The following is a 14,658-nucleotide window of genomic DNA, read 5'->3' as shown; positions in this document are numbered from 1 at the left end:
ACACACACACACACACACACACACACACACACACATATATATATATATATATATATATATATATATATAAAGAGAGAGAGAGAGAGAGATGAGATCATTTACGGTTTACCCCCCCCCCTCCCACTCAAGAAATAGTGGGTAGGCCACTGCTTGTAATATTCTTTTTTTTTTTTTTTTTTTTTTTACGGACGCATCTGTACACAACGATGGCTAAGGAGGTGCCCTTTGCAGCTTTCTTCTGCCCTTCAACTGACATCTAACGGGGGTTTCGCTTGCGGCATGCAGCCTCATCAACAACTGCGGATCTGGCAGCGATTGATGTTGCTCTGAAGAACGTACGTGCAAGAGGAGGCACATAGAAGGTTTTCATCCTTAAGGACCCTTAGCCGACTACACAAAAGTGACGCTGATCACCCAGTTCTGCTTAGCATCATTGAGTTGGCCAGCATAATTGCAGACAGTGCGTCATGTGCTTCTTGTGGTTGCTGCGAGACACTAGAGCACCTTCTCTTAGGGCGTAACTGCTTTCCTTTGCGCCGCGAACGTCGTTACTAAGGGACTGTGGTCTACTTGGCCTGCAGTGTACGACTCTTGACTAAGGCCTGTGTCCTCTGAGTGGTTGTGCCTCTCGACGCGCGATCGGGCTCGTCGCACCCTGCTTACTGTTCTACAAGAAACGGGCGTCGCTTCCAGTCTGTGAGAGTCCTCGTAGGGGACGAGTGACTTGTTGCCATTTTTTTAATTTTTTATTCTTTTGTAGTTAGTGCGACCAGCGTGTTTGCTTTTTCCTGCTCCTACGTGTGCCCTCCGTTCCTTGTTGTTTAGGCCTTGTTCCCTGTCATCTCACTCTTTTCCTACGCCCTTCTCTGTGATGTAATGAACGAGAAGGAAGGGAACCGAGGTGCCCCATTTTCGTTATTCATATCGCGAGAAGCCTACAAAGAATGACATCGACGACAGCATAGGGGACATTATCTGCAATATTAAGGGAATGACAAACAAATGGAAGTGGATTACCAACCCACGTCTTGGCATTACGCGTGCGACGCTACCTCGGCGCCGTTTTCCCATCCACGGCGCCGCGGTATACGCAGCTCAGTAGGTAAGAGCATCGCACGCGTAATGCGCGCCGGCACACGTAAGCGGCACATGTGATTGCGTAAAAAGCGCGGTTGTTGAACGCAATATTTACTGACTACGGGCTTCCTGTATCACGGTGTGTCGTGTGATGCAGAGGTTATGCGCAAGAGGCTAATATCTATAGCTCCACGATGTTCGCAGCATTTTCGTACATTACGGTTATTACGTTCCGGCGATGACGTGTTATGGTTTGCCGGTTGTATTATTCCCATATTTGTTTTCTTCAGAGAGGCAGTGCTAGTATATACCCAACGCCGACATTTTGCCTCACTCCTTACATATGAATCGCTGTATTTTTGTCGTCTATGGACGCACAGGAAAAGATCGTTCATATATGCAGTGTGTTGCTGTGAATTGTACTGCAAGCCATGTAGGTTTTCGATGGCCGCAATACTATCTGCTGCTCTAGACGCGCGAACGATGCGTTTATGCAGTACTGTGGAACTTCATGCTGCATTGATCCTATCGAGACAAGCGGTATGCAGGAGCGCAGATGAAGAAATTTGGCTGAAGCATACTACACAATTGATTAAGATATTGACATTGTTATAAAGGACAAGCATTGCTCACGTGCATCGCGCCGACTAAATAAAAGACATGTCTAACTTTGGAATGAAGCGGTCCGAATTTGCGCCTATAGTCCAACGAAAGTTGGAAAAGCTTTTTGTAGGCGCAACGAAAGAAATTATCCTTGCGGGCTCACATTAGCATAACCGGAAGGAAACAATCACTGACTTTGGCACTGTGCTGCGGGCTGGCCGGGCCGAAGCAGTCGACATCTTGGACCGGGAGGAATGGCAATGCCACCAATGGCGGCTACAGCAGCCGCTCACAGACGACATCGGGGCACAAGCAGACGACGCCAACAGCCGAATACTCTGTGCACGATACAAAAGCACGTTGCACTGCAGCGACTATAAGATGTGCCACTTGAGCATCGCCAAGATCACTCCGACCACGGGAGCAGCACGGGAGAAGCGCCGTCTCTGTCGTTACGCGGTCGCACGCGTGCGCGTCTCGACCTTTTCTGGTTTGCGGTGAACGAACGTCCCCTGGGACGAATCCTCGGCGCAGACTCCATCCACTCGTCCGCCGCAAGGAATCAGAAAAGGAGAAACAAAAATGGCCGCACGGGAGCTCGAAGAGGACGGCAGCTGGCCGATGAGAAAGGGAAGGGAGCTCGGGCCTCGTTTATATATATAGCGGCGCGTCGAGGAGGGCACCGCGGTTATAAGAGGCTCGCCTCCTGGACGGGGTTTCCTTTGCGACGGGCCAGGGGCTTGCGGAGCGGACGGCACTTGCAAGGTACGCACCGCGTCGGGCCACCGCATCGGATTTTGCGATTGAATGGATCGGCAATTGATCGTGTTCCGTGAAAAGTTATCCGCAAGACGTAGCAACCGCTTTTGTCTACGGGGACCAATTCGAGGACGCCGAAAGCCTGTGGCGTATGGAGACGGTTAACCTTCGTGGCTTCAACAAGCGCGCTGTGTAGTAGCTCCGGGTTGACGGCGAGCGGTAATATCCGTGTACGCATGCCACGCTGCTGCGTGTGGCCGCGACGCGCACGCTTCTTGTGTACTACTCAATTACTCGTGCCGAGAGACGAACAGATGGTACAGTCGGGACTGGCTCGTCCCATTGAGACGCGTGCGCCTGGTGAGCCGCTGGAGGTCACCGTGCCGCGACGCGCGTAGGGCCATCGCAGTCAGTCAGGATTCTGTCTCCTCCTCCCTCGCGTCATGGCACGCGTTTAATTCGCAAACTCTCGGCGCCTTTGTTTGTGTTCGTGAACTCGCAATCGGTACTTTCAAACTAGACGTTGTCTTTCGCATGACGAATGAACCGCTGTGACCTACAAGAATAAGGCTTCGCTGCGACGACGGTCAGGGTCTTCGTCTTTACTCTTTCTTCATGTAGGCATTTTTTATGAAGCACAGTTCCCTCGTTCGGTTGTACAGCAACGTCCAAATGAATCGAAACCTGTGGCACTAAACTCCGCGACGCGTTCGCTATGTGTAAGCGCGTACAGTTCGAACCTGCCGGATGGCCGACCGCGAACCCTCACCGTATCTCTCTCCTCCTTGTCGTTGGTGGCGCCCGTGAAGGACACGTTCTTCAGCACTGCCGAGGAGACCACAGCACCGAGGATGGCCGACAAGAAGGACACGCAGGTGATCTCCTTCCTGAAGGACTTCGTCGCCGGAGGCGTGGCGGCGGCCATCTCCAAGACCAGCGTGGCGCCCATCGAACGCGTCAAGCTGCTGCTGCAGGTGCAGCACGTCTCCAAGCAGCTCACCCCCGACAAACAGTACAAGGGTGAGTAAAGGCACCTCGCTCGTCGGACGGCTGACGGCGCTGTGCGTGATGGATATCGCGAGGAACCGTGCGAATTGCAAGATGTGTTCGGCGAAGGCGGGAGCGATCGAGCAAGACGTGGCTCTGTGACCTTGAACGCGCAGTGTTGTCGAGCCGACTGCGCAGCCGCTGTCCTGCAGCGCATTTTGTTTGAATATTTATTTATTTTTTGGCGTAAGGGGCATCTTGCCTGTGCACGTGTTTCTGTTCAGGCACTGATAGTTTTGTGCGCAAAGAAACGTACATCACTATACCCTTGGCGACTTTGATGGGTAAAAATCGGATTGATATATACCCAGACAAACGAAAGCCGCTGAAAGCTCCCGAGGGACAATGAATTATGTGCAAGACAGCACCTAGCGTAGGTAGGCGATGATAAATCCTCGAATAGCGAGCGCATGATGCGAGATACCCAGTCCGTGCGTACAGTGGACGGCGGGACAATCGCGAAAATTCGACTGACGACTAACAGCAGAAACTGCGTAACAACAAGAGATTCGAGAAGAAGACGGTAGCCGAAAGTCGTCAGCATGCTGATTCCGTAGCACTGCGAGTCTTTTTAAATGTGTCTTCTACGTGTCATTTTGTGGATATACATGTGTCAGCAGACCCAGCAGACTCGTTTTCTTACTCTTTTTTTTTTGTCATGCGTTTCACTGTCAGACGTACATTGCCAGAATGCTCTGCCGATGTAAAGCTAAGCGTTGAAATTACCTTATGGAAGCTCCGAATAAGCGTTTAGCCTAGTTCCACTTATGCGATAAAGTTCATTAGCTGTTTCGGAAAACACACTGGCTGGTCTCTCCATCAATCGCGTTGTCAACTGTCCGTGCATTTTGTTGCTACTGGCACCGATCATATTAAACCGTTCACAAAGAACGAACCTCCATGAAGAGGTACTTGTGCCGTTCTCACTTCTTCCTGTTTCAGATTTTTATTTTTGCTACTTAAAAAAATAATGAAGGACTACTTGTGTCGCGCTTTCTTTTACGCGTGTGCGGTGTAACATGGTGGACGCTCTTCCGCACGTGCAAGATGTCATCGCGCCAACGTGCACACAAGCGGGAGACCAATGACGCACACCTAATGCGCAGAGCGACATAGAGTTTAGTATGAAACTCTGCGTATTGTGCTAATAACGACCACGTGGATTGCAACCTGTTGTCGCGCGCCAGCGCTGAAGCAGATCGGCATAGAATATGAGCATGGAACAGTGACGTCAAGCTTGCGCGCCAATGTTTTCGCTGCAAAAACAAGCAGCGATTTCGATGCGAAGTTAGTTCAGTTCATTTTATTGAGCAGAAGACATCCTGGTATCCTCAGATAAGAGCTTTTTAAGGCAGCCTGACGGTGTCCAAAATAAATACGCATGCCATAAGATAGCTGCATACATTTGACGGAAAGCAATTACGACGTATGAGACGCATAAAGCACAACGAAACATAAAAGATCCCCAACTACACGAGGGTAGCCATGAGGACAGTTATAAAGAAATGCACTTGCGTTAGAAGAAAGTCGCAGTTTCGCTGGAAAGGAGAAGCATCGATTGCGATAGCGAATTAGTAAACATTATACGAAGTAAAGATAGTAGCTTCATCGGCCGTACAAGCTTGGAAACAATCGCCTACTAACTGAACTAACAAGCGTGGTGTCAGCGCGCACAAGCAAACATGAACACATCACACTCGATGAGCGTGGGCTCTCGCTGTCAGAACGCTGGTGTGGGCGAGCGCGGCAGCAGCAGTGAGCGAAGTGGCATTCGTGCGGCGAGAATACGCGCAAGAGCGGCGCAAGAGCGGCGAGAATACAGCGCGCACAAACGTATGCGCCGTCTGCAGATCCCTTTCAATATAAGGCGCGCGCCATGCAACGAAAGCACTTGTTTGGCGGACTCGAAGCCGCACTCTCCCCCCTCACTCTCTTAATTCTGCGCTGTCCGCCCGCTTTCCTACATATATGGCGCGGGAGATTGAGCTGCGATCGTCAGTTCCCCTCGCGCCCCGTCGCGAAATGCGCAGTTGCTGCTGGAGCATGAGATCCCCCCCTCCCTCCTATCCCCCCACGGCGTTTCGCGCGACGGAAGACGGCGAGTTTGCTCACCGCTTTCTGGCTTCGAGCGCGCCGGATTGAGTCGCGATCGTCGGCTTCCCTGTGTGCTTTCATTCGCGCATACAGCACACGACGCGCCGCCACGGTGTTACCGCCTTTGGACTTTAGATGGAAAATCACGGCGACGGGAAAAAATGCGCCTGCAGTGTCCATATTATTGCTATAGCAATAAAAGTAGCATATAAATACATGCCACTCCGAAATAAGAAATCAGCAGCAAGTCAGCAACTCATCTGCAAGTCGTCGCGAACTACAGTTGTGGATAAGACGAGTTTGAACAGCTGAACTAAAAAAAAAACAAAGGACTTAGAAAGACAGACAACGATGCTCATACGAACGTTCTTAGCTGTTAGGCAACTAGCTCAGTTAAACCGGTTAGACAGCAACGTCCTTGTCAGTCTTCCTTAGTCGTTTTTTTTTAAAAGCTTTAGCTCCCGTTGTATCAATACTTTGTTTAGCGCAAAAAGACAGACACAAGAAAGACGACAGGACAAGGCGCTAACTCTCAACTGACATCATTTTATTGCGTCACTCCTTTATAGACCGCTCAAACCAGAGGAACATGCGCAGTGAGCACCATGCGGTGGAGCCCTTGTACAGCGCTGAATTTGGTTTTTTGGATTCTGTCGCATGAGTGCGCTCTTGGGATCGTATGTTGGTGGCTCCACCGCATGGTGCTCACTGCGCATGTTCCTCTGGTTTGAGCGGTCTATAAAGGAGTGACGCAATAAAATGATGTCAGTTGAGAGTTAGCGCCTTGTCCTGTCGTCTTTCTTGTGTCTGTCTTTTTGCGCTAAACAAAGTATTCATGGATTCGCACCAACTAGCCCGCCAACGCATTGTGCTGAGCTCCCGTTGTCGGCAACCTTCAAGTGACCTTGAGCCAAAAGCCAGAGCCGTTATCCGGGAACTCAATCGAAAACATGCGGGCAAGTTACGAGAACAAAACGAGATCATCCGGGCAACCAGACAAAACTTAAGAAAATCTGGTCTCTGGCCCCCAACCCTTGTACAGGGCCTCATTACATATGCTTGTTACTACCCAAACAAGTTACAAAAAATATTGCTTTCGAGTTCTTCCTCTTTGTTCACAATATCACTCAAGCTGTAATTTCTCGTACGCTGAAGTTTTATTTGTCATTTCCGACAGCAACGTTCAGATACAGGACACCATCCACTTCATTGTCATCTTTCAGCTCTGAGACAGGGTTGCCTGTGCGATTTTGAACGCCAGTGGTCCGTGAGTTCTGCGGCGCGGGTTTTGCGTCGCCTCAAGAGATGGCGCCACGCTGCGTGGCACGACACTTTTCGTCGTCTAGCTGGACAGTACGCCCTGTCTCCCTGGCGTCTTTCGCTGCCTGTCACGTCGCTTTCAGCTGGTTTTCTTCTCCTAGCTGGGTGGCGTCCATATGGACCAGTGCACAGTATGGCGTGGTGCGGTGTGGTGCGGTGTGGTGGGCTGTGCCATTGCGAACATGAACTACACCCGTTTTGAGATCGTGGCTAGTATCATCTACAACCAACCTGCTTTGTCGGTGGCCATATCATGTTTGCACTACTCTCGGTTACGGGAGGGCAAGCAATTTTTTTTAATTTTCTGTTCAACCGTTCAAAACTCTCCTTAGCTATGAACCAACTAGCTCAGTTAAATACCATTCTGCAGTCGCAAACCACGTGGTCTTGGATTTCCGTGCATCACATTTTCAAAGAGACTTCAGAAGCGCATTGATGAGGGCACCGTGTGTTTGTTACTCAGAAGTAACGCAACTAACGTTGTCTGTAACCGTAGGCGGGGCGCTGTTCGCCCATTCAAACCCAAGACCGGTAAATGACCTAAATGGCGAGGACGACAGCATCCGGTAGCATAAACACATTTTGCGCGCAAGCTGCCATGTATACACATGAGCGAAACGAGAACAAGGTAAAAGCTGTAGCGAACGTTTCGACATGTGGACTTGTCGAAACGCTGACTCCTGCTTTTCCCTTGTTCACGCTTTGCTGATCGTCTTGAATTTCCATGTCCCTCCTTCCCCGTGTTTTTCTTACATATACACATGTACGCATTACTATACTGACATAAATTCAAACTCAGACAAGTAAAAACAAACAATTGAAATGCGTTCTATAGCATTTCCAGGGTTACCTGCGTTTTGTAATGGTTGCCTTATTGCAGGCTCCGAAGCGTAAGTTGGGGAATGTATACACCCCGCTTCAAAACCGGCGATGTGCTTGCACACCGCACTCCCTTGTAATCGCGCGTAACCGGTATTCTGACCTGTTGTGATCTTTTTTTTTATGTTAGTGTTCTCATTAATGCTGATTATATACGCTGCATGGCCCTAGCTATATACAATCACCCTGACACCGTGAGCCTACACATATACCACTCGGCTCTTTGACGTTTGTGTGTAGAGAGCGCGACTGCGAAGTGTTCGTGCATATCCAGCCGCCGTCGGCTCCAGTCGCGCGTGCATTCACGTTTTCCGGAACGCCGCTGTCGGCTCGTGCTGTAAACAGAGGCCGATGTCACGGTCTTCCTCCCCGCACCCGTCACCCCCCCCCCCCCCTCCATCGATCAGTACACTCCCCACGGACAGTATGCTCGAGACTGTGGAACTGTAGCAAGCCCAACGAGCAGGGTCGCCATAATGTAACGCTATTCCAATCTGTCTTTTTTTCTATTTCTGCCCCTATAGCCCTCCGCGATTGCGGATCAAATACTTTTGGGACCACCCCAACTTGGCTTGTCAGGCACTCAGCGACACAAGAACCGCGAGAACTACCCATCGGAATATGACGTGTATACCCGTTGATTGTGCAATATTAGGCCGAACTATAGGAAAAATAATTATTTCCAATTCTACGCCTTTTTGGCGTATCCCTCTGCTATGGGTCAAAATTTTTCGGTTTGCGCCCACTTCGCCTGTCTGTCACGCGTCATCACAAAATCGCGGAAACTCGCCCAGTCGAAAATGACGTGTATGCGTTAAAGATGCATTAATATGTTCAACAAACAGATTTCCTTTTTCCATCATCATCATCATCATCATCATCATCATCATCATCATATCATCTTTTATACCCACTGCAGGACGAAGGCCTCTCCCTGCATGCTCCAGTTACCCCCATACTGTACAAAATTACTGTGCAAAATCCTGCGTGCACGACCATCAGAACACTTGCATTACAGTACAGCGCGCGCATTAGTACAGTTTCTTGAAGAACCGGGATATCTAAAAGTTATTAAATGTTATTACTGTACGTAACTTTGATGACCAAGCTGCATTCGTTGAAGTGATTAATTTTTTAACATTCTTATATATACGCGTTTCGCGTATTGGCTCATATTATCATGTTCCAGTCGTTCTTCTGTGTGCGCTTGACTGCGCTGTGTTTTCCACCAACGAGGACCGCCGTGCATACGTCACGCTGAACACTCGAATGCTTGGGAACTGATCAGAAAAAAAATTGTTTTCTGCTCTATCTGAATTTTAGAATTGTTGTTACTACAGTCGTTCTGTATTCTTTGTCTGAGGTAATCTTTTTTAGCTCATTTATAAGTTAAGAGGAGCAGCCGGCGCCGTCTGACAGGTGCCTATAGAGTTAATAAGAGGTGAAGCGGTCTGCTCCTGAAGAGTGAGAGAAGACAATGAAAAGTGATCAGGGAGAAGAAGAGGATCCTTAAATGGAGGAGATCGATCTATGGATTTCTGAGAAATAAAGAAAGGTCCTTCCGGCACAATTAAACGTTGACTCTGTGGTTTCAACAACCTGCGAATTGGCCAAATTACTGGAAGATATTGGTAAAGGTTTAGAATGTCGATTTAAGTCTATTTTGCCTAATCATGCCACGCCACCTACTCATGGTGGCTCATGAAGGCTTCGAAGAAGTTACGGTTTCGGAGCTGAAAAACGTACTATGCCAGCTGCCTAATTCAGCGCCAGGCCCCGATGGCATTACTACGGCAATAATAAAAACTTTATTTAAGATATCATCGCACGCATTACTTATCATGGTTAACCATTCTATCAAAAATTTGCGGATTAATCCCCCGGAATGGAGACTTGCAAAAGTAATCCCATTATTAAATAAAGCAAGGTGCCGGTTACGAATTAGATAACATTAGGCCAATATCCCTTACATGCTGCTACCACAACCAGTTCTCAAGCAGCGAGCCATTTTCTACAAAAAGCGGCCGGGATCCACCAGATGTCGCGCCGCCAAACCTAATTGATGGTCATCTACTCGGCTGGCAACTCGGAACCATGTCAGCTGACCTGCCTGAATATAACCACGCACCCTTCTTCCACACTTCGGGCCACGCCACCGCAGTTAGAATGTTTGGCTCACAGTTTGCACTCGTACAGGTTAGTTACCTTGAAGCTTCATGTTATCGTAGCAACAATCCTTGTCTCATTGCGGTGTCGTGGCCCCCTGATATGTCCAACGGTATCAAGCGGTTTGCGCGTACGGCACTGTATCTTTTGCGCCTGTTATTGCTAGGCGGAGACATTGAAGCGAACCCTGGTCCAATGACGAAAGCACAAGAAGAAAAACTTGACATGGTATTCAGTGCCGTACAACGCTTGGAAGCGAGTAATTCTAACTTGGAGTCAGTGAACAAAGTGTTACACATACACATTGGACTAAAAAATTATCTTGAAGTACTAACTAAACGCGTACGTGAAGTTGAAGGTAAACTTGAGTCACTTTCCTCAGAGAGACCAATCTCAAGCCAAGAAGTTAATCTAGCCAAAATGCAAAATCAAATCCAGGATTTAGAATCAAAATTTGCATCAGGAGTGTCGCCTCAGTCTTGCAGCAGCAGCAGCAGCAGCGAGCGTGATATATCGATGATGCACGATAAAATAGACGATTTGGAAAACCGCTCAAGGCGCTCTAATCTCCTCTTTTATGGCATACAAGACACGGGTGATTCGGAAGACTGGGAAACGTCCGAGCAAATAGTAACTAAATTCTGCAAAGATCAACTAGGAGTATCAACAGCTTCAATCGCACGTGCGCATCGCCTCGGACGATTTTCAAATGAACGCACTCGACCAATTATTGTGAAGTTTTTCAATGAAAAAGAAATCGAAACAGTGCTTAGTAATGGCCACAAGCTGAAAGATACTAACTTTGGCATTTCTCATGATTACTCTGAGGCGGTTCGCGATAAAAGACGTAAACTTTAGCAGTTCTCTAAAACCATAAAGAAAGAAAAAGACCGTGTAAGCCTTGTCTTTAACAAACTAAAAATTAACAAGGAAGTATACGTATGGGACACTCAAGCAAATTGTGCAAAGCTCGTTTCCCCGGTTGTGTCTCCATTTTGACATAGCGCCAACTTTTCAACTTCACCTAAGGTTCTACAAACACCACAAACATTAACAAATAGTACGATTAATACTGAGGACGGTTGCTGCTTTTTATACACTAGCATTAGAAGCGTTATGTCTAAAAATGTCGCACTATCTTCACTAATCGACTCAACATCGGCAACAGTAATAGCATTAACTGAAACTTGGTTGAACGACGCTACTCCTAATGAAAACATATTCGTTTGTGAAGCTGATTTTAATATCTTTCGTTGCGATAGGAAAAATCGTCGAGGTGGTGGTGTCCTCCTTGCAATAAACAGACAGTATATTTTAATGCCCGTGGTTATTAGCACTTTCCTTGAATGCGTAGTAACTTGTTTTAAATTCAGATCAAGTAACGTAATTATTGGTGTCTTTTATCGCCCACCGGACCTTACTCATGGGTTCATCGCGGAATTTCATCGCATTTTTACTGAACTTACTCATCAGTTTCCACATTCTAATGTAATCATTTCTTGTGATTTTAATTTCCCAGACATAGCATGGTCCACACAATCAACCTATAGCACACAGTCAGAGTCGCATGCGTTCCTCCAGTGTTGTCTTGATTTCAACCTAACCCAATTAATTTCAAGCCCGACAGGATGTTCTGCGCACTCTTCTAATATTCTTGATTTGATCCTAACGAACAACCCAGATATATGTTCTGAAATAACTCAGATTACTGGTCTATCCGATCATGATGTTTTAACTGGTCGCTTTGTTCCTTCACCTATCAAAAGGCAAATTATCAGCAAGCAGATTAGGTGTTACAAAAGAGCTAACTTTGATCGTATTAACAATGAACTATCGCTCTTTTCTATCGACTTTCTGAGAGATTACTTGTCGCGGACCGTAGAAAAAAACTGGTTACTACTTAAAAACGCACTCACTAATCTCATAGATAAATACATCCCGGTCATTTCCATAAAATCCGATAACACTGCTCCTTGGTTTTAGCTGAACCTTCGTCACCTAAATAACAAGAAAGAAAGATTATTCAGGCAAGCTGACAGAAATCGATTATCTAAATCCTGGCGTCGGTACAAAGCATGTGACGATGAATACCAAAGTTTACTCAAAGCCACGCGCAGACAATTCTATAAACGGGACCTTTCATCAATGTTAACAACTAACCCTCGGCGCTTTTGGCGTGTCATTAATCCCAAGCATAATTCTGACATCGTCCTTACTGATCATGACGGCGCAGCGTTAACTGACACTGATTGTTCCCAACTACTGAACGAAACTTTTTCATCGGTATTCACGCGCGAATGTTTGGAACCGTTAGCCACCATGACTCGCACTGATTCGTTTATGCCGGAAATAATAATTACCGATTCTGGAATTTATTCTCTCCTCACTAAGCTAAAGATTTCATCTTCCGCTGATAATACTGGCTTAAATAAAACAATTCTAAAAAATATTGCCCCAAGCATCTTCCCAGTACTGTCCGCCTTATTTTCACAATCACTATCAACAGGCGTTATCCCTCACGAATGGAAGGGGGCTAAGGTAGTGCCATTTTTCAAGTCTGGGGATCGTTCTTCACCGCTTAACGATCGACCAATTTCTTTAACAAGTAACATTTGTAAATTAATCGAACATATTATACATTCCCAGGTCATTAACTACCTTGAAGAACATAACCTCATATTTAAGCAACAGCACGGTTTTCGCAGAGGCTATTCATGTGACACTCAGCTCGCTGGTTTTATTCACGACATACATTGATCAATAGGCACCGGAATTCAAGTAGATGCCGTATTCCTAGATTATTCAAAAGCATTCGACCGTGTCCCTCATCGTCGACTTATTCACAAACTTACACAGCTGAACATTGACTCTACTGTTGTCACATGGATAAAAGACTTTCTTTCTAACAGGATGCAATTTACATCGGTTAACAATCACAAATCATCTCTAGTCCCCGTAACATCTGGTGTACCACAGGGAAGTGTGCTTGGGCCCCTACTTTTTCTAATTTATATTGATGATCTACCAGACGGCATCAAATCCAATATCAGACTATTTGCTAATGATTGCGTCATATATCGTAATATTCACTCTAACTATGATCACGACATTCTTCAATCTGACCTAAACGCAATAAACGTATGGTGTTCAACTTGGCTAATGCCTCTAAATCTTACTAAAACTAAATTCATGTCTTTTACAAATCAGGCGCCCCGAACATCAACATCTTACATCTTAAACAACAGCCTTGTTGAACAAGTTTCCAGCTACAAATATCTTGGCGTACACTTAACCCCTAACTTGACGTGGAATAATCACATTAACCATATCCTCGCTTCTGCAAACCATTCGCTTGGTTTCCTTAAACATAAACTCAAACAAGCTCCCTTACACTTACGCAAATTGCCATACACAACACTAATACGCCCTAAAATAGAGTACGCGTCAGCCATATGGGATCCCCATCAAGCATACCTGATAACTGACTTAGAAGCCCTGCAGAACCGTGCTGTACGCTTCATCTTTTCAGATTATTCACGAGAGACCAGTATAACAGCATTAAAAGATCGCGCCGAACTTGAAGCCTTGTCACTTCGCCGTAATATATCTCGTTTAACACTATTCCATAAGCTCTACTATCACGTATCTCTTCATAACGAGTTCATGCGTAAACCCTCAGCCATTTTTCCGCGTCGGGATCATTCTTGCAAAGTTAAATGCGTAATGGGTCATTCCCTCGCATTTGGTCAGTCATTCATACCTCGCACCGCGAAAGAATGGAATAATCTGCCATTGCATATTGTCAGCGAAACAAATGCCTTAAAATTTACAGACGCTCTACGCAGTACCATGAATACCTAATATATCACGTCTGACTCTCTGATTTGTAAACATTCTTTTTCTTTTTTGTTTGTTAATGCGCCGTTAACCAAGCTTCCACGACAGTGTCACATTTTGTACAAACCATTTAGAGTTGCTGTACTGATAACTATCATTATTTTTTGTGTTTTTACGTTGATGCACTGTAATTAATTTTTTCCCAGTTTTGTTTTTCCATTGTATTTACATTACGCACTGTTCACCTCGCCTATGTAACATTTACCCTATGTAATACCCTACCTAGAGGGCCTTTAGTGTTATTGTGAAATAAATAAATAAATAAAAATCTAACCTAGTAAAACTTTTCGAAAGAATCTTACACTACCGCATGATAATTGGCTGATAGAGAACATGACTTTAAGTCCATGCCAAATTTGCCGCAGACGTGGGTGCTCGATTTGGTGTGCCCACGGCGACTTAAAAAGTCGTAATCAACTAGCTCGATGCCAGAAAAAAGTATGCAGCCTTAGTCACTTTGGATATCACTAAGGCGTATGACAGCGTAGAACATGTGGGCTTAATAAACGCGCTTCAGAATACTGGAGATCTGCCAAAGTATTTCGTTGCGTGGGTTTACGAATTTTTAAACGGCAGGGAATTTTACTGCTTTCTACGCGGATTGTCTTCATCAACATATCAACAGTCAAGAGGTCTACCACAGGGATAAGTCCTATCGCCATTGCTGTTTAATGTTTTACCGAGTACTGTACCTTTGAAACAGGCTGTGCATGCGTACGTAAACGATGACGACATAGCATTTTTTGCTGGATCGGTAGACTTACATGCTTTGAATCAAACTCTACAGTCCTATATGAACCGCCTGTGTGGCTTGAG

General features: G+C 46.3%; 1 protein-coding gene across 1 annotated transcript in view; it reads left to right on the top strand.

Moving 5' to 3' along the window:
* The first annotated feature begins 2,340 nt into the window (after nucleotides 1–2,340).
* The window catches only part of LOC142579992 (ADP,ATP carrier protein-like), a 54,227-nt gene continuing 41,909 nt past the window's right edge, over nucleotides 2,341–14,658 (top strand). Inside the window, exons 1-2 of the mRNA XM_075690703.1 lie at nucleotides 2,341–2,445; nucleotides 3,249–3,459. Coding sequence (XP_075546818.1) covers nucleotides 3,291–3,459 — 169 coding nt within the window. The 5' untranslated portion in view covers nucleotides 2,341–2,445; nucleotides 3,249–3,290. The remainder of the gene's footprint in view (nucleotides 2,446–3,248; nucleotides 3,460–14,658) is intronic.

This window comes from Dermacentor variabilis, chromosome 4 (genome assembly GCF_050947875.1).
Source record: "Dermacentor variabilis isolate Ectoservices chromosome 4, ASM5094787v1, whole genome shotgun sequence".
Classification (NCBI taxonomy): domain Eukaryota; kingdom Metazoa; phylum Arthropoda; class Arachnida; order Ixodida; family Ixodidae; genus Dermacentor; species Dermacentor variabilis.
This window is presented reverse-complemented; position numbering and strand designations above follow the sequence as displayed.